Consider the following 20,222-nt stretch of genomic DNA (forward strand, 5'->3'; position numbering starts at 1 on the left):
TTGTTCAATCTGGGTATGTCTTTTTTTCTTTTTTCTTTTTTTTTTTCTTTTTTTTTTTTTTTTAATTTTCATGTGCAAATTTTTATAGTAGAAATTCTTGTTTTGGTTTAATTTTTGGGTTAGGTCTTTGTCATGGTCATCAAAATCCCGATCTGGATCCTATGATTTTACAATTCCACCTGCCCAAAACGATCCAGATCTTTCAAGGATCTTTGCGATCGTTTAGGATCAGTAGAATCGTATGATTCTGACGATCCCAAACGACCTTAGTTTCTTGTAATATTCTTTAATTTGACAGAAGGCTTAGTTGGACTTAAATGAAAAATAAAATCCCAATAGATCAAGTTTTTCTACTCAAATGAAGAAAGAGTGTCAGTTGGACCGAAATAAAAAATATCCCAATAGAGTGTCACATTTTGAGGTTTTTGGCCTCTTTAAATGATACTTACGAATAGATGTAGTGATGTATGGTAATTATATCAATGAATGTATAATTTATGTGATTACAATCTACGATCCGATTCTACGATCTACGATCCCACCTACCTCCCACAATCCTACATAAAATCCCGATTTTGACAACCTTGGTTTTTGTGAAACTCTTGGGTTTTTTTTATTATCTCTATGTGCCTTTCACCAACTGTTGCATTTGAGTATGCCATAGAGCTATTTGATTAAATGCTTGAGAGAGATATGGTTACTGCTAAAGGGGTTTGGTTGCTTGGTTTAATCTTTGGGATTGGTGTTTCTACAAGGTTGTTTGCAAAGGCCTCATCAACAACAATTTCATGTTTGATGTTGGTGAAAAAAAACAACAAATACACAAAATTTCATAAGAAAAATATGATACGTTGGTTTAGTATTAAAATGATTCTTTTTGTTTATATATAGGATTATATATTAAACTGATTTTATATATATATATATATACATTGGTTTTAGTATTAAACTTTGTCTAGCTTAATTGCATTTTGTGTTTATGACTCTGTTTGAATCAAAGTTCTTTGCATCAGAATTGTGTTGGTTTGGTTAAATTCTTATGATACAAACCTATAGGGAAAATGGCCAGTGACACACCTCTTATTTATTAACCTTTTAATCAATTATGTTTAGTATATTGTCAAAATAATGGTGCTAGACATTTGTCCCATGTGTGATAATAGCTTATCAATTTGATGATTTTGCTAACCTAACTAGAATCAAGCACCTCATTACTGACTTAAAATAGAGCAAGGGTTTTTGGATTCTCTAGTTTAGTGTTAAAGTTATGGCTTTGGTTAGTTTTTTTTTTTTTTTTAATAAATCTTAGGACTCCATGAGGTTTAGCTTCCCCACCTTAAAGGTCTCGGTGTAATGATTCTAGCCATATAGTCTGCTAACTAAGCCACCATACAAAAGAAAGAAAGAAAAAGGAACACAACAAAGCAAGTAAAGAAGATAAAGCAAATTGATTCGGTATTTTTTTTAAGATTATTACCCCATCTTTGAACAAGTCCCTGCTCCATTTACTTTTTCCAAAGTTTATTTGTTTGATTAGTACTGTAAAAACTAAGAACACGTGATAGAATTTGAGTATTAATTCAGCATCTTATGGGTCATGCTAAGCCACCACCGTGGAAACTAGTATCATTGATCATGTGCATAATCCATTTATAAATTGTAAACAATGATATTGATTAGCAGCAATCATGCATATTGTAATATTTTGAATTATGTGAATTGAATTAGCAGTAATCATGCACATGCAAATTGTTATACTTTTTCCCCCACTATTCTCTATATTGTTTTTTTTTTTAATTTTGTTTTCTCGAGCTCTTCTATTAATGTTCTTGTTAATTTTGTATTGTAGCAATGGATGATTTTCCACTTAAAGAAAAACATGATTTTGAGTATAAGCACAATGATAAGTGGAGAGTGACAGCTATACGAAAAAAAAAAAAAAAAAAAAAAAAAGTGGTTGGAAGATACATGTATCCCAAACACAGATGGGAGATGCCTTTCAAATCAAAAGTTTAAGAGCATACATACTTGTGGCAAGGATCATAAGAATAGTAAGATTTCTTCAAGGTGGCTAGCCAATAAATATTTGCCATTCTTTAGAGATGATCATACTTGGATAGCAAATGCATTGAGAGGTGCACTGTACAAGGACCATGAAGTTGATGTGACTTTGGACCAATGATATAAGGCTAAGAGAATGGCCTTCAAGATGACACATGGTGCTGAGGAGAAGTAGTATGAGAGACTTTGGGACTATGCAACTACTATTAGGAAGTGGAATGTGGGTAGCATAGTGAAGATAAAAACTACAAATGATGTGTTTGAGAGAATGAATTTCTGCAAAAGGGGATTCTTAGCAGGTTGTAGGCCACTTATTGGGATAGATGGTTGTCATTTGAAGGGGACAACAAGGGGGCAGTTGATGGTTGCTGTTGGGAAGGATGGGAATGATAATATCTTCCCAATCATTTATGCTATCATTGAAATTGAGAATAAAAGCTCTTGGAATTGATTTCTACAATGTCTGTTGGATGACATCGAGCATGTGGATGAGAATGGATGGGTCTTTATCTCAGACCGACAAAAGGCAAGAAACAATTAATGTGCATGTGAATAATTTATTTATTTTTTGAAAATATCATGATCCATAATTGGAATATGAATTACTAATGTATATTTGTGTATTTTTTATGGCAAGGATTAGTAGACCTTTAAGGATTTGATGGCTAATGCAGAGCACATATTTTGTGTTAGGCATTTACATGCAAATTTCAAGAAGGATTTTCTTGGGAAGGTACTCAAAGATGCAATGTGGAGTGCTGCTAGGGCAGCAACAAAGAATTCTTTTGACTTCCACATGGATGAGTTGAAGAAGCTAGATGAGAAGGCATATGAGTGGCTTGTGAAGTTAGATGTGAGAACATGGAGCAGACATGCTTTTAATCCAAGAAGCAAGAGTGACACTCTAGTAAACATTATAGCAGAGTCTTTCAATGCTTGGATTTTGGAGGCTAGGGATAAACCAGTGTTGACAATGATGGAGTTCATAAGATTGATGTTGATGCAAAGGTTGCAAACCAAAAGAGATCATATGAGAAGGTATGAAGGGAGGGTTTGTCCAAGAATCTATAAGAAGCTTGAGAGGGAAAAGCGAGGTTGGACATTGCATTTCTCATTAGAATGGAGAGTCCAAATATAAGGTGGAGTATATTTATGGTGGAAGATATGTGGTGGACTTGAATGAGAGGACTTGTGGTTGTGGGAGATGGGGATTGAGTGGAATCCCATGTTTTCATGCTGCTGCTAGAATAATTAAGCATGGACAGCAACTTGAGACTTATGTGGACATTTCTTACACTAAGGAGACATTCCTAAGTTGTTACCAATGGATGGTATGCCCACATCCAAGCCATGAACAGTGGCCAAAAACACCCTACAACCCAATCAAGCCCCCAAAATTTACAAGGAAAGTAGGCAAGCATAAGAAGGTAAGAAAGAGGAAGGCTGGAAGACCTATTAATGCATTTAGGGTGAGCAAGAAAGGAACTGCCATGAAATGTGAGAATTGTTTCCAATGGGGCCATAATCAAAGAACTTGTAAAGCTCCTGATAACCCCAACAAGAAGGCTTATAAAAATAAAAAGAAAGGGTAATCATCTACGTCTAGAGTTAAAGGGAGTAAAAAATTATCAGTAAATTTCAAGTACTACTTTGTTGAACTTTTCATCCAAATTTCAAGTACTACTTTGTTGAACTTTTCCAGCTTTTTTGGCTTTTTATAGGGTACTCAGCAATCAAATATAGGTACTCAACAATCAAGTCAAAGTCGTACAAAGGACAACACTAGTGGAAGCAAGAAGGATAAGGGAAAGGCTAAGGTTTAGTGGCAGCAAGAAGATAAATAATTTTTTAGTTTAATATTTTGTTTAGTGATGCACGGCCTTCTAAAAATACTGATGGAGCCAATATACTTTTGTTTTTCAATATTGCTGGGAAAATGTAATTATTGATTCATTGAGTTTTATTTTTTTGGAACACAATATATTATTTTTAAACACTCATTTATTTATCAATTCATGGCATATTGAGATCCTTTTAAGAATATTTATGAAGCCAGTATACTTTTGTTTTTCAATATTGCTGGAAAAGTGTAATTATTGATTTATTTTCATAGAGTTATTGCATAAAGTTCAATTCATGGCAAATTGGGACACATTCATTTTTTGGTGGTGGTGTAGAGGCTGTGAGTTTGAGAATTGCTGAGTAGTATATTGATGCATTTTGCAAGATTGCTAAGGAAAGCACCACAGTGCTCCTACCTAGCAATGTCTTTGAACCTTCTAGCATGATGGCTCAAGCTCCCAACACATGCTGTCAAAACCAATTACCATGTACGGAACTATGTCATTGGAGAAGATTGTGTAGTGGCTGAGTGCCATTGTTAGGTTCAGGTGAATTTGATAGGGTTCTGTTATTCTTTGGCCACTCTTGTTGTTGTTGTTGGTTCCCCCACTCCCTCAGGCATGGTTTTTGTATTGTTTAGGCTACTTGATTTAGCCTAAACATCAAGTACCACTCTTGTTGTTGATTTTTGCTGGTTCCCCTACTCCCTCAAGGATCACAAACATGATTTAGGCCCTGATCTACAAGAAATAATATGAATTCATGCATATAAATATTAGAGTTATCATGTATCTTGAAAGCTCGGATTTGTGTTAAAATACAAGAGCTTGTTTAGACCCCAAATTAAAAATTACGGCTCGATTGATTTTACTCTAACTTATCTAAGTGCGGAAACAAGAGTAAATGCGAGTGAACAAACAATAAAACTACTCTAATCCATATTCAACAGCAGTAAAATGAAAGCTAAAAAAGTAGGGAAGAGAGATGCAAATACAAGATAACACGCCGATGTGTTATCGAAGAGGAAACCGAAGAACTCGGCTAAAAACCACTTTGCCGCCTTCTAAGCGGTAAATCAATCTACTAGAAAATAAGTTGAGATACACGAATAGTAAAAGACCCTCCAAGCCTATCCTACCCAATGCACCTAAGCCCTCCAAGCTCCTACTTCAACAAGGCTTCTCAGAACCATGTCTTTTTTAGCTTTCCGGATCCTGCAACGCGCCCGATTACATCCGTCAAAGCTTGGCTTCTTCCAATGCTTCCTAGTAGCACAAAAAAACTCACTAAACACTCAGTATGGGTGTGGTAAGTGTTTGGGCTATCAACCTCTCAAGGATATAGAAATGGAGAGGTAGGAGTAGAGGAAAACCACAATGAATGGTGTGTAGAATTGTGGATATGACAATCTTACACTCTCAAGGGTTGAGGCTATGGTTTTCTCTTCTAAAAAGCTCTCTACTCAATATGTGGGTAGTGATGGTATATATAGTGTGTATGAGGATGTAGTAGAGCGGATAGGACAAAATAGCAAAACAGACTGTTTCAAGGGTATCTCGAGGGAAGGCCTTACCCGCGAGACACTTGCGAAAACCAGCTGTCACCATCTGTCATGACTCTTCGCATTCCAGTCATGTGCAAGGCACATGCATCACTTCTCGGGATGCTTAGTCGTGAGATACCTGTGAGAAATCTTCTGTCTTCAAATGCTTGAATCTTCACACTCTCTCTCTTTCTCTATCACACAACCCTTTTAATAAAATCCCACAATAAATACAGGGTATAAAAGATTGAACAAAATTACAATCAAATTTGGCACGGAATTAAAGTCAACACAAAATAGGTGTAAATCACAACTTTACAATCTCCCCTTTTGGCTATTCCGTGACAAAACACCCTATAACAAACTCTAGACTTAAACATGAGTTTAGGAACAGTGGCAAAACTCACTCACACTTAATCTAGAAGCTGTGAAGCACTTGCACGAATACACTAGTATCTTGGAACACTCACACACAAACAAAACTTTCATTAAGCTTATGACAAGTTGAATACAAGGTACGTATATGAGCAAGTATAATGCGATCAAGATAAACAACAAGATATAAGCAATGAAGCATAACTTGATCATATAAGAACAATCATTACAGAATGACTACAATGATCATTTAACTAGTAAACGATCATCCGGACACACATTGCAATTAAGTGCAAGGCAAGAATCAATCGCATATCCAAAATACTCAACCAATGCAAAATACCAAAGTATTTGCATCAAAACACGATCCAACAAGGGCACAAGAGTGTAGTACTCAAGATAAACTATAAGTACAAAAAAAATGCTACAAAGCAATGAGATCAACACAAAGTACTGAATATTAAACTGAATTTAAATCAAAGTACTTAAAGCTTTTAAAAGAAAAGCAATGTAAATAAAAGAGTTCTAGACTATGGCATAAACAACTAAACAACTAAACCGCAAAAAAGTTAACCAAAAAGTCTAAGTCTATGAAGTGCATGTGCTACACTATGCTCCGCTATGCTCTATGCTCCCCCACAAAATTTTCTCCCCTTTTTTGACTGGAATGGCCAAAAAAGCTAGTCGACATCATCTTCTAGTTTCCTTTGAATTTGATCCAATTGAGTTTGAATAGAAGTGAACTTCGTGTTGAAGCGAATATGATGAGAGTGCATGATAGATGCAAGTCCAGATAGCTTGGTGTTGATGTCTTGCATGGATGACATAATAATGTCTAACTTCTCATCAAGAGCATGAGAGTTAGAGCTTGAACTAGCATGAGGAGCATGACTCTCTTGCTTGGTTGCCTTTCGGGTGTGACTAATGCTGGCACTGAGATAACACGCGCTGATTGGATTAGGTCGTGGGTATGGTCTCTCATCTTCCAACGGGTGAACACCTTTGAGCTTTAGAATTTTTGAGATAAGGCAACTGAAAGGAAGGCAATTCCTTGAGGCGGTCCTCTCGGCATTTTTGCGAAGGATGTGGAAGATATGCGAGCAAATGTCAATCTCTTCATCATGGACCAGGTCATGGAGAAATAAAGCCCGACTGAGATTCATGAAACCGATACTTGAGAGAGGATAGAGGTTATGGAACATGATTGATGCGAGTAGCCTCAATTCTGGTGAAAGTAATGCAACACTCACCGCTTTTCCATTAGAAGATAATTCCAAGTTCTTTCCTAGAGTTTCTTGAAAAAAATCCTGCTCTGGATCTAACTCATCGTACACCAGTAGCTTTGGAAACATAGGCCGGTTAATACAAAGAATTTCAGCAAGATAAGTTGGAGTTATTGAAAAACTCTTTCCTCTAACCCAACATTTTAGCTCATCTCCTTCAGCAATGGCATTCGCATAGAATTCTTTCACCATATTCTCGTATGGTTCATCAAAGCTTGATAGAATGAAATTTCAATCCTTGGTAGCAAACCATTTTGGAATGCTTGTATCTAGAAGAGAGGTTTGGTCAACTGCTCTTTTAACCAGCAAGGGATCATCTTTGAAATATTTCTCATAATTCTGAGATGTGGCGTGTAACTTGAATTTGTCAACATCATAAACTCCTATTGAAGATCTTGTCCTCTTTGGCTTCGGGGTAAAACTGTCAAGATCTATCACTGGTTCTTTTCCTTTGTTACTTCCCTCTTTGACAGCTGCTTTCTTGTAGGGCGACATTTGCACAATAAACCTAAAGCACAAAAAGAAAACGAAAACACAAAATAGACCATAAAACTTTATTAGATTCAAGTTAGTCCAAAATAGAAGTAAAATAGCTTAAAACAGAGTATAATAAACTCAAAACAACATGTTATAAGTATTGAAACATGTAAACATAAACACAAAGCATAAAAAAATGACTGTGCATGGGTGTGCATCTACTAATGCATGTGTGTGCAGCAGGTGATGCATAGTGTGTGCCTAGGTGATGCATGGCATGGCATTGTAAGGCACAAAATGGGAAAAGTGTGTAAAACACACACCCAATGACCAAAACAGGTTAAACATGTTCAATCAATAGTAAACCCAAACATTGGAACTCATTTGAGTCCAAAACAACACAAAAATGTCACTTGAACATTTTGTCAAGCATTTAGCATGCAACACAGTTCTACATGAATGAACAATGTATGAACACAAAGAAATCTGTCTAAATACATGCTTAGAATACCACATAGGGCCAACACAAACACAAACACGGCAAATGGGACTCAACCCAATAAAAAATTTGAAAAAAAAAAATTGCTTAAAAATCATGAACCCAACCCTAGTTTCGAAAATCCCCAAAATTTATAACCCTAAGAAAATTTTTGCATAATCTAAGACAAAAATGAAAAGAATGTTTAGAAAAACATACCTTGAAGAGACTTTGCAGAGATTTTGCTTGGAAGAAGATGGGGTTTGAGTGAAAGAGAGTTTTGGGTTGAGAGGGGTTCAAAAGAGGCAAAGTGAGGGAAAAGAATGATTAAAAAAAAATGTCACATTTGCTACATAAAAACTAAAAACACGCGTTTTTCGTGGGTTAGAGAGTCACGAGACACATAGAAGCTTTCGAGAGAAGTTTTTAGTAGCGAGACAGTCGCGAAAGTTTCTGTATGAAATAGAAAAATTCCAGTTTTTGCCTAAAACCATTTCGCGAATAGAGTTTAGTCGCGAAATACCTGCGAGGCAATAGCGAGCCTCTCTAGATGAAAATGTGACTTTTTAATTTCCCTTAAGCACTTTTCGCGGGAAGCTCTAAGTCGCAAGCTACTCGCAAAAATGCCTTTGAACTAGTTTTTAAAGAAAAACACAAAAAAATGCATTTTGAACAAAAACTTCAAGCACGAAAGTATAAAAACACTTTCAAAAACATACAAAACACTCAAAAATATTTTTGGGTTTGATCGGCAAGAAATTGAGTATACACATCACATTTGATCATGTACAATCATACAAATAAAATAAGCATTCATTGAACAAAGTCTGGTGTGCTGTGTGTGAGTATCAAATGTGGAATGGTCCTTAGTCTAGAGTGAAGTTTCAATGATCAATTCAATTAAGTCATTCACAACTAGTACTAAGTCAAGTGGACTATCTCAATTATAAAAATGAACATATATGATCTCCCACAAGAATGATTACAAAACTTTGAAGCTTTTCATTTGGCTTCTTTACAAAACATAACATATGATCATTTTTGAACAAAGTACATCTCATTTTGAGATCGATGCCTGAACTTTTGATATTTCAACTTTGTAAGTAAGTAAGCCTTTGGCTTTTTGAGGTACCATACATTACAATACAAGTCACTTTCCCTTTTTCCTAGTCAAATACTAGTATGTGCGACGGCTTTTGCAGATCAATATCTCTTTTCGAGATTTGGCATTTGATGAGCTCTTTAAGCAAAAACATAAAAATGTGGGAAAAAATATAGGCACAAGTCTATGCATGTATCAAGACCAACAAGACTATTGACTAATCATTCATGACAAGCTTAAAGATCGATTTACAATAATCACACATAAATTTCAAGATTTGTCCCACAAAGATAGATGTGCATACAAAAACAAGCTAAGCTCGTAAATGCACTATGCCATTAGTACGAAATTACTAGGCCAAACTCACATGTGATATACACAACACAAGCGATCAAACTTTTTGAAGATTTTTCAATCTTTATGATTTTTTGAATTTTTCAACACACTAAAAAACATAACATGAAAAGTAAGATCAACAAAAACAAAACAAAAACAGCTAGCAAAAGAAACATGCTATGAATCGGAAGCAATGACACAAGAAGATTTTGCATGACATGATGCATAAACTTATGATCCTAAACATTGAAAGAATTAAAACATGGTCATAGGAAATAATTATGCATGGGTACCCTTCTTCACTCACACTTTTCGAGTGTTTTGGGTGAGAGCTTTGGATGGAGGAGCACGACCAACATAGCTTTCCAACCTTGGAGTGAAACTAGCAAGACATAGAGAGATGTTCTTCAGCATTTCCATGATGTCTTCAATAAGATGTCCTTCATTTTCTCCCTTAGACTGAGTTCCCTTTGGTTTCTTCTTTGAACTTTCTTGGCCACGCATGGAATCAGCTTTCTTGAGTGCATGTAGCTTGAAACAGTTGGGTCTTGTGTGTCCTTGAACACCACAATGATGACACACATGCTTCACTTGAGGCCCCCTCTGATTTTTGGGTAATGACTTCCCTTTTTCTTTTAGTCTTACACCAATGGTTCTTTTCTCAGCAGCAGAGGTCTCAGTTTCAGGCATTACTTCTTTAAGTCAACACTCTTGGCTGATACAAACCTTACTTCCTTCTTCGGTTCGCTGTTGGAGCTTCCTTCTCCGGTATAACCTAAACCGGTCTTGTCATGTGAAGATTTTTGTGAGGACAACACACTGTCGAGTTTCTTGGTGGAGATACGCTCAACTTTGACATTAGCTTGGATTATTTCAAGCTCTAGAAACTTGATCTTAGAGTAAGCTTCAACTAGCTCTCCCTTAAGTCCTTCTACTTCACATTTTGCCTCTTTAAGTTGCACAAGAGCACACTTATGCTCTTCTTCAATCTTCTTCATCTTTCTCACAGCATGATTCGCAACCTTGGCATTTTTTTCACAATCTTCTAGCAAAGAATCATATGCTTCTTGAAGATTGCTCTCTCCTTCATTTTGGCATATATCTTCATCTTCCGATTCTTCAACTTCCTCACCCTCGGAATGCTCACCAAGTTCATTTACCAAATTACTCAAATCATCCTTAGATTTGACGGAGGCAATTGTCATGAAAGCCCTATAGTCCCCGTCACTGTCACATTCTTCTTCCGTGTCTGAATTTGAGCTTTTGGAGTTGCTAAGAGTAGTGGCAAACACCTTACCCTTCCCTCTCAAGTAGTTGGGACATTCTTTTTGATGTATCCATGGCCGTTGCATTCAAAGCATACAACTCCTTGGGGGGATTGAGTGTCCTTCCTATCTTTCTTCTTGAACTCCTTTCTATCACCTTTGGATGATGAGAACTTTCCTTTGCTAAAGGACTTCCCACTGTTCTTCATCTTCAGAAATTTTTGGAAGTTCTTTGCAAGAAATGCTACTTCTATCTCCACATCATCTTCTTCAGAAGAGTCGCCCATCCTCTCATTGATGGTTTTGAGTGCAAGTGATTTGCTTTGTTTGTGAGAAGGCAGTCCAAGTTCATATGTTTAGAGAGATCCAATTAGATCTTGAATTTTAATCTCATCTAAATCTTTGCTTTCTTCTATAGCAGTAACCTTCGCATGATAACTCTCCGATAAGGACCTCAAGATCTTTCTCACCACCTTAGCATCCTCAATCTTTTCACTGAGATTGAGCTTGGCAATCATGATTTCATTGAGCTTCTCATAGAATGAATCAAATGACTCATAGTCACTCATCTTAAGCTTTTCAAATCGAGTGGTAAGCATTTGAATTTTTGTGTCCTTGACCTTCTTGGTACCTTCGTAGGTAGTCTTAAGAATCGTCCAAGCTTCCTTAGCGGTCTTCACATGCAATATCCTATAAAATTCATCAGTAGACACACCACAGAATATAGCATTAATTGCTTTGCTATTGGCATTTGCCAAAGCAAGTGCTGCCTTGTCCCTTTCGAACTTGGCTGTTGTGGGTCTAACATACCTATTCTCAACGGAATCCCACACGAACTCATCTATAGAACAAAGGAATGCCTTCATACGAACTTTCCAAAAAGCATAGTTGCTCCCATCAAAGAATGGTGGAGCATTGAGAGATTGTGACCGATCCATCACAAAAGGGTTTTGGATCGCACTTAGGCAATGAAACCACAACAAGTGCACCTGCTCTGATACCAATTGAAAGCTCGGATTTGTGTTAAAACACAAGAGCTTTTTTAGACCCCAAATTAAAAATTGCAGCTCGGTTGATTTTACTCTAACTTATCTAAGTGTGGAAACAAGAGTAAATGCGAGCGAACAAATAATAAAACTACTCTAAGCCATATTCAACAAAACACAGCAGTAAAATGAAAGCTAAAAGAGTAGGGAAGAGAGATGCAAACACAAGATAACACACCGATGTGTTATCCAAGAGGAAACTGAAGAACTCGGCGAAAATTCTCTCTGCCGCTCTCCAAGCGGTAAATTGATCCACTAGACAATAAGTTGGGATACACGAATAGCAAAAGACCCTCCTAGTAGTCTACCCAATTCACCTAAGCCCTCCAAGCTCCTACTCTAACAAGGCTTCTCAGAACCGTGTCTTTTCTAGTTTTCCGGATCCCGCAATACGCCCGATTGCATCCACCAAAGCTTGGCTTCTTCCAATACTTCCCAGTAGCACCAAAAAACTCACTAAACACTCAGTATGGGTGTGGTAAGTGTTTGAGCTATCAACCTCTCAAGGATATAGAAATGGAGAGGTAGGAGTAAAGGAAAATCACAATGGATGGTGTGTAGAATTATGGGTATGACAATCTCACACTTTCAAGGGTTTAGGCTAGCGTTTTCTCTTCTGAAAAGCTCTCTACTCAATATGTGAGTAATGATGGTATATATAGTGTGTATGAGGATGTAGTGGAGCAGATAGGACAAAATAACAAAATAGACTATTTTGCGGGTATCTCGCAGGAAGGCCTTACTCGCGAGACACTCGCGAAAACCAACTGTCACCATCTGTCATGACTCTTCGCATTCCAGTCTTGTGCAAGACACATGCATCACTTTGTGGGATGCTTAGTTGCGAGATACCCGCGAGAAATCTTCTGTCTTCAAATGCTTGAGTCTTCACACACTCTCTCTCTCTATCACACAACCTTTACAATAAAGTCCCACAATAAATACAGGGTTTAAAAGATTGAACTAAATTACAATCAAATTTGGCACGGAATTAAAACCAACACAAAATAGTTGTAAATCACAACTTTTCATATCTAAACCATCTAGCTAGCGCACAAGTGGTCACATCCAAAACGTGATAGCCAAAAGCTTCCTTATTTTACCATCACTTTTGCAAAAACTAAAATCTTATAACTTGTTCTTAATGGGATCAAGAGACAACCAAATAGAAATTAATCAAATGAATGCCCCCTATGGCAGCAGAAAATAAATGCTGATATTTTCATATCAAAATTCTACAACACCCCAAATTTCCACATTAACCCTTACTCAAGCCAAACTAGAACTAATGCTAATGACTACTACTTAACATGCGGCTCAAAGGGGATAACTTGATATCTCAAATTTTAATTGGAATAATGAAATATTGAACCGAAAGAAAATAGATTTAAAAAAAAGGAAAAATTAAATATAATTCAAATTAGCATCCAAATAACTAAAAAGTAAAAGAATTTATATATGCAAATTATGTCCAAGTAAGTTAATATTTTCTAACTAAATATGTAGTCAAACCATATCAATTATCATAAGTTAAAGGAAGAATCAAATAAAGAGAAGCCAGCATTTTCTATTTTGTAATTACTCAGTTTCCTTCTCAATATAATTCATACGCAGTAGAATAAAAATAAAAATAAAAATAAAATAAAAAATAAAACCGAGTCAAGGACGCAACACCCACTCTGTAAGCAATTCTACGGTGAAAAATTATACGAGCAAAGCAATGACATCGACCGGATTGTGGAAGGATCCAGAAACTAAAAACGAATTTGGTAATCAAAATTATCATTCATAAGATAGTCAGGGGAGTACTAAAATGTTTTTTAGTCAAAGTCGTACTTTAGCATTATTTATTTGTTTATTAATGAAATACCGAGCCGACACTTATGACTTTAAAAATCCACGCTCTCTTCCAAGTGTTAGAACAATTGCAGCAGTGGAGCTAAATAGCTATATAGCTATTTTAACTCCACTCAAACATAAAAAATCCTCCTGTAACAGTAGAGGTAAAGCAAAAAAATTTAACTAAAGTGCTATAGTGCTCATGTATCAATACATGAGCACTGTAGCTGAGAGCTATAAAAAAAAAAAAATTATTCACCTTTTCAATTAAATTGTGGTTGAATATTTTTTGGGTAGTGGGATATATTATTTTATTGTAGTAGATATATTATTTTATTGTGATGTTTATATTATTTTATTGTGTTGAAAGCTAAAATAGATTCACTGCTGCAGCATGTTTTGTAAAATAAGTAAGTAAAATAGATAAAATAACTTTTTATAGAATTAAATTACTAAAATTTTAGCTCCACAGCTGTGGATGCTCTTAGTTGCTTACCATCTCTAACTTCTTCATCTCTCTTCTTTCTTTTCCCTGCTTTTTCTATTTGCTTCAATATCTTCAGTTCTGTGAAAATGGCAGACGAGGTGGTGCTGCTAGATTTCTGGCTCAGTATGTTTGGGATGAGGGTCAGGATTGCACTGGCCGAGAAGGGTATCAAGTATGAGTACAAGGAGCAGGATATATTTAACAAGAGCCCTCTGCTTTTAGAGATGAACCCCATTCACAAGAAGATCCCAGTTCTCATCCACAATGGCAAACCTGTGTGTGAGTCTCTCATCATTGTTCAGTACATAGATGAGGTCTGGAACGATAAGTCTCCATTGCTGCCCTCTGATCCTTACCAGAGAGCTCACGCCAGGTTCTGGGCTGATTTTGTTGATAAGAAGGTACCTTAAATACCATTTCTTTTTTCTTTTATATTATTTTAATTTCTTTTCATTCTGGGTTTACGAGTTTTAATTGTAAGGCGATGACATTTGAAAGATTCACTTTGAAATGAGTATATTTTCTATCAATTTCATATTTGAGGATTCGCCTAAGATATTGCGTCTTATTAGTTATTTTTCTATACCACAATCAAAAACCATTTTAATATTCTTATACCCGAATAGGTTCATGAAGTTTCAATGAAGTTATTGACCACAAAAGGAGAAGAGCTGGAGGTAAGCAAGAAGGAATTCTTTGAAATCTATAAGATATTGGAAGGGGAGCTTGGTGAGAAGCCTTACTTTGGGGGTGAAAAATTTGGGTTTGTGGACCTTTCTCTTATCACTTTCCACAGCTGGTCCCATGTCTATGAGGTATTTGGCAATATCAACATAGAGGCAGAGTGCCCCAAGATTATCGCATGGGCAAAGAGGTGCTTGCAGAAGGAGACTGTGGCCAACTCTCTTGCTGACCAGAAGAAGGTTTATGAGGCTGTTGGGCAAAAAATACGTGGCTTGGAGTAGAGAAATGGTTTAGCCCAAATTTTGGAGTATTTAGCATTATTAGAATGGTTTTGAGTGGTTGTGTTATAGCGTTCATTCATTTTGTAACATTCAAGTTTCATTTTTGCTTACTTTCAAAAACTAGTTTGGGCTTGTTTCATCTGGGTTCATTGAACTTGTTAGACACTTTGATATGTGTTTGCTGAGCTTTAAATCGAATGGGCATGTATTGGACCATGAATAAGAAAGACAGTTTGTTATGTCTTCTAAATGTTAGATCATGTTATGCCTTATTTTTATTTGGGGTATGCAAAAATTTTGGTAAATATGTGTCTATGTAGGGAAAATTTAAGCACTATATATATATATATATATATATATATATATATATATATATATATATATATATATATATATATATATATATATATATATATATATTGTTGATAAAAGCACTATATTTTTAAATTTAATTAACTCATTCAATAGTTAATTTTACCGTGTATGTCATGCCCCAAACCCGAAATTGTCCAAAGTATGAGAAAAATATCTCAAAGGTACCTATAAATTTTGTTCTATTTGACAATTCAATCCAAATAAAATCATATCAAGTACCAACATCAAGAATTATCATAATAATCCTATTAAATATATTCCTAAAGTAAGTTAGAGTTTTATACAATAAATACAATAACCATTAGTCACAAAAGAATGGAGGTCTAAATAAATAATTACATATCATCAACTTGTCCCATTAGTGGAAACAAGGGAATAATCACTATTAGATACAAAAGAATTGGGTCAAGCCTATTCTAAATTATACATCATCAATTATTTCTATCACAAAAGTCAGCCTCCATCAGCAGTTATCTAACTACTGCTAGTCACCAAAAAGCTGTCTCAAAATGATAGTTGTGTACTCTGAAAAAAATTGTAAAATAATGGAATGAAACAGAGTCTAGTAAGTAGCATAATTAATGGGTGGAGAAAATGCAAGTTCATGATAATGAGCATTTTACAAACATGCTATAAATTGAGAATTTCCATTTGAATTCTGCACTGAGCTTCCCAAAGTAACTATGAAACTACATATTAGTCAATATGAGCCATAAGTTATCCAATACCATTTCAAAACCAGAAACCTCACCCAAAATCACATGACAAGGTTATCACACAGACGGGGTCGTCACACATATGGGTTGTCACACAGACGGGGTAATTACCAATATATCATGGCACAATGACAAATCCACATCAAAAGCTCACAAGTTAATGCATTTGAAATATACCGTTCACTTTCAAGTAGTTTCATAAAATATTTCAATAACCAAATATCCATAATATTCTCAAGGTTCTCAAAAAAATTTCTTGTCATAAGTATTTTGCATAGATTTTCCAAATAATACAAGTTAAGATAAAGCATCTTTAGAATTTGCAAATAATGCAATAAATTCACAAAATCCATTCCCAAGAATTTTATAAAAGATGCTTATCTTTTCCAAGCTAACAAATCATGCATTTTCCTATTTGCATTACCAAATATGATGCACTTTTCATAAATAGTCATATATAATAGTGTTACAACAATACACTTTTAAGAAAACATATATCAATATATACTTTTCCAAAATGTGTTTGACCTAAAGACAACGTTTATGAAACATGGTTATTTTACAAAAACCTCATTAAAAAGCTACTTACCTCGCAACCCGCCAAAAGCCTAATCCTCCAAGCCTCAAAGGAGATTAGCTAGAACCTAAACATCACCAAACAACCCTATCACGATAAGCATAAGGATTGACATTGTATCTAGCTACGAATTATAAATTGCTAGATAAGAAATTAATTAGGCAAGCCTAAGTACTTAACCTCACAAATAATGTATTTCACTTTCAAAGTTTCTCAACAATTTCATTTACAATGCTTAGACTCCAATTTATAATCATGTCATTCAAAGTCTCTCCTTTACCATAAAAGATCCTAGCACTTTATGAATTTCTTCCACCATATATGTAAACCATTTTCAAGAGATCCATGACACAACATATATAACAATATCCTCCAAGACTAACAATTTAAATCTTTAACTAGCTCCAAATAAACTTAATAAAATTATATTTACCATTTATTTCACATGATATACCTCAGAACCCCTAAATTTTCACCATTCATAAACCTTAGTTAGCCACCACTTGTAAAACCATAAACCCACTCATCAAATTAGTCCACCAAATCAAAAGCCCATACACATAATTACAAGAATATCACCCTAGAAGCTCACAAATCTCATGAACATCATCATCAAAGCTTAGATTAAAATAACCTTAAGCAAAAGTATAAAACCCACTAATAGATTAGAAATTTAAATCAAAAGAGATGAATATGGCTTTGAGGTTCCTAGAGAGCTTTGCAGTGATCTTGCCGGAAAAGATGGTGGAGATGGGAGGGAAGGAGGTACACGATGGGAGAGAGTGAGGGAGGAGTGCTTGTTATGTTTGTGAGGAACATGAACAAAAGAAAAATGTAGAGGGACACTTACTTTGACCGGCCAAAGAGAGAGAGGGAGATATTTTGAGAGAATGTGTGGTGGTAAGTGGGGTCACACGTGTGGCTCCTTAAAAACTTGATCCCCTTTCTTTTTTCCATAGTTTTAAAAACCAGTACAGTGAAAAAACTGGAAAAGGGACTGATTACTGGTTTTCCGGTCGGACCGGGGTTCGACCGATGATTGAATCGGTGACATCATAAATAATTTAATTAATAATTATAAAATTAATAATTATAAAAATAAATAAATAATTTTATACTTGGTCATTTTAACTAAAAAATTAAATAATAGTAAACATTAAACTTTAGCTTACCAACTTTTAGAAACCACTTAATGTTAGGATTAGTGCCCTTAAATCCTATTGTATGATGCTATGTATGATATTATGTATGACATGATGTATGACTTAATATTGTGTTTGATAAAGTTATTTTATTATTATCTAAAATAGTGGTTACGTGAATATGGGACATTATCATATAGTCCATGAGATGCATTGTATGTGATTTATGTGAAAAGTCACAGAAGATGTAAATCACAAGTTCTTTGTAAACTCAGAATTAATAGTTCGTAGTCGGTGATGAAATTGGGCATTTCATCTGCGAAAACTATAACGTGTCAACTAAGATGATTTGTCTTGATCATGGAAGTGGAAGCTTCTAGTTGATATGTTGATATGTTTTAAGAGTTAAAACATATTGAACAAGACCGCTGTGAGATTTATTATTTTTCTAACGACTGTCAAATGAATAATAAATCTCACGACTTCTATTTGCATGAACTCTTAATCCTGAGAGAATAATGGACCTGATCATGAAGTGTAGGTTGCTTTGATATATCAGGAGTGAGATCTGAAGTGACGATCAAAACCTCAGTATGTTGGGCAGCCACATTTAGTGTTGATGGAACATATATTCTCAAGATGGAATTCATAGTCTCTTGATGGAGATATAAAATATTCCCTTGAGATAAGTTTAATGGTTCAATTATTCAGAGAGTTAGGCCTAACCACTTTAGTAAGAAATTGCTAAAGTATATATTTATGAAATTGGATTTCATAAATATATAATGAATAACTTTAAAGAATTAAACCGGGTACTCAAGGATAAGATGTAGTAATTTACAAAGTGGCAGTCTACGTTTATGACTTTGTGTTACTACGAATATTTTATGAAGGGGTTACGTGTACAATAAAGTCTTGGGATATAATTTATTAATAAGGCCTAGAGTGCAATTATATTTATATAGTGGTATTAAATATAATTAATGGTAACTTTGGACTTGTCAAGAGTTGACGGAAAAGCCCAAGGCCCATTGGAGCTAGTGTCTTATTGGTCCCTTTTGGTCCCACTCCAAGCCACACGCTAAAGCCCAATTGGAAAGGCCCAATAGGCCAGCCCAATTGGAAAGGCCCAATAGGCCAGCCCAATTAGATAATCAGTTAGTTCTAAAGGGAGAAACATACATAATTTTTATTAGAAGAGATTAGAAAAGAAAAAGAAACGGTGTGTGAGAGAGTGTGAGACACACTTTCATTCTCCCCTTGAAAAACTGATTGAGAGACCACACATCTTGGGCGTAAAGTGGAATTGTAGTGAAGATTAAAAGTGTTCCCAAGTGCTTCTAATCTTTGTTTTGAATTTCTCCACACCAAGGTATGCTATCTTGTTCTTAAATTCTGAAATTTATGTAGTGCACGTTATCAATCATGAATGAAATAGATCCTTGTTCATCGCTTCCGCTGTAGGTTTTGCATGAGATGCAAAACCAGATTTTTTCCTTCACTTAACACAATTCAACCAAAACAAAAACAAAAAAACATATACTAGTATACAAGCACTCATAACCTACTATAAAATATTTTAGTTATTTTTTAACTTTTCAAATAACAAAAAGTAAATGCACCAATAGGTAATAATATCATTGCCCACTTGATATTTTTTTTTTCCCTCCACACATTCTACAAGTTAATACTTTTAGAGCATTTGCATCAGTTCATGCAAAATTTCCTTCTATTTTACACGAAAAAAACCTACTTTTTCTATTTTACACACCTACTTTTACAAAACACTCACATCGGTCTTTCTATTATATACATTTATTCAAATAAAATATTCATTTCTTTCACACTTTCATCTCTCTCACAGACCCAACACAACCCGCACAGCCACCGTCATCAGCCACCATGTCTCTCAAGATCGACACCTCCAGCCTCCAATCACACCGAAATCCCAAAGAAAACCAATAAAAGAAGAAGAAGAAGAAGAAGAAGAAACAAACCCAGTAAAAAAAAAAAAAAAACCAAAAAAATCCAAAGATTGATGAGATGAGAGAATATGAGAGCTGCTCCTCGGCGTCTAAGTCTTCATCTTCATCAACGTGGTAGCCTAATTTCTGCTCCTCGACGCTCAGAACAAAGCCTCAGGTTTCTCCGTCGGAGAACTCCGTTTGTGTTGTAGGCGACGAACTCGTCCGGCGACTCGGCTTGCACGATCTTGTAGGCGATGGACTCGACTTGCTCCTCGACGATCGGTGGAAGCTAGAGCAGGCCAGATTGATGAGATGAGAGAAAGGGAGAGCTGTGCACCTGAGTCTG

The 20,222-nt window shown here is 35.5% G+C and overlaps 1 protein-coding gene across 1 annotated transcript; it reads left to right on the top strand.

Annotated features, from left to right (window-relative positions):
- Window positions 1-14,137: 14,137 nt before the first annotated feature.
- Window positions 14,138-15,341, top strand: LOC142617177 (putative glutathione S-transferase). The gene is made up of 2 exons (XM_075789909.1): window positions 14,138-14,535; window positions 14,761-15,341. The coding sequence occupies exons 1-2, from the start codon at window positions 14,221-14,223 to the stop codon at window positions 15,097-15,099; spliced, it is 654 nt and encodes a 217-aa protein (XP_075646024.1). The 5' UTR covers window positions 14,138-14,220; the 3' UTR covers window positions 15,100-15,341.
- Window positions 15,342-20,222: the final 4,881 nt, after the last annotated feature.

This window comes from Castanea sativa, chromosome 11, assembly GCF_040712315.1.
Source record: "Castanea sativa cultivar Marrone di Chiusa Pesio chromosome 11, ASM4071231v1".
Lineage (NCBI taxonomy): Eukaryota > Viridiplantae > Streptophyta > Magnoliopsida > Fagales > Fagaceae > Castanea > Castanea sativa.

Bases quoted from the DNA above. Each gene is read 5' to 3' on its own strand.
- LOC142617177 (XM_075789909.1), top strand. From the start codon at position 14,221: ATGGCAGACGAGGTGGTGCTGCTAGATTTCTGGCTCAGTATGTTTGGG. The intron at 14,536-14,760 runs GTACCTTAAATA...ATACCCGAATAG, and splicing joins CTGATTTTGTTGATAAGAAG to GTTCATGAAGTTTCAATGAA.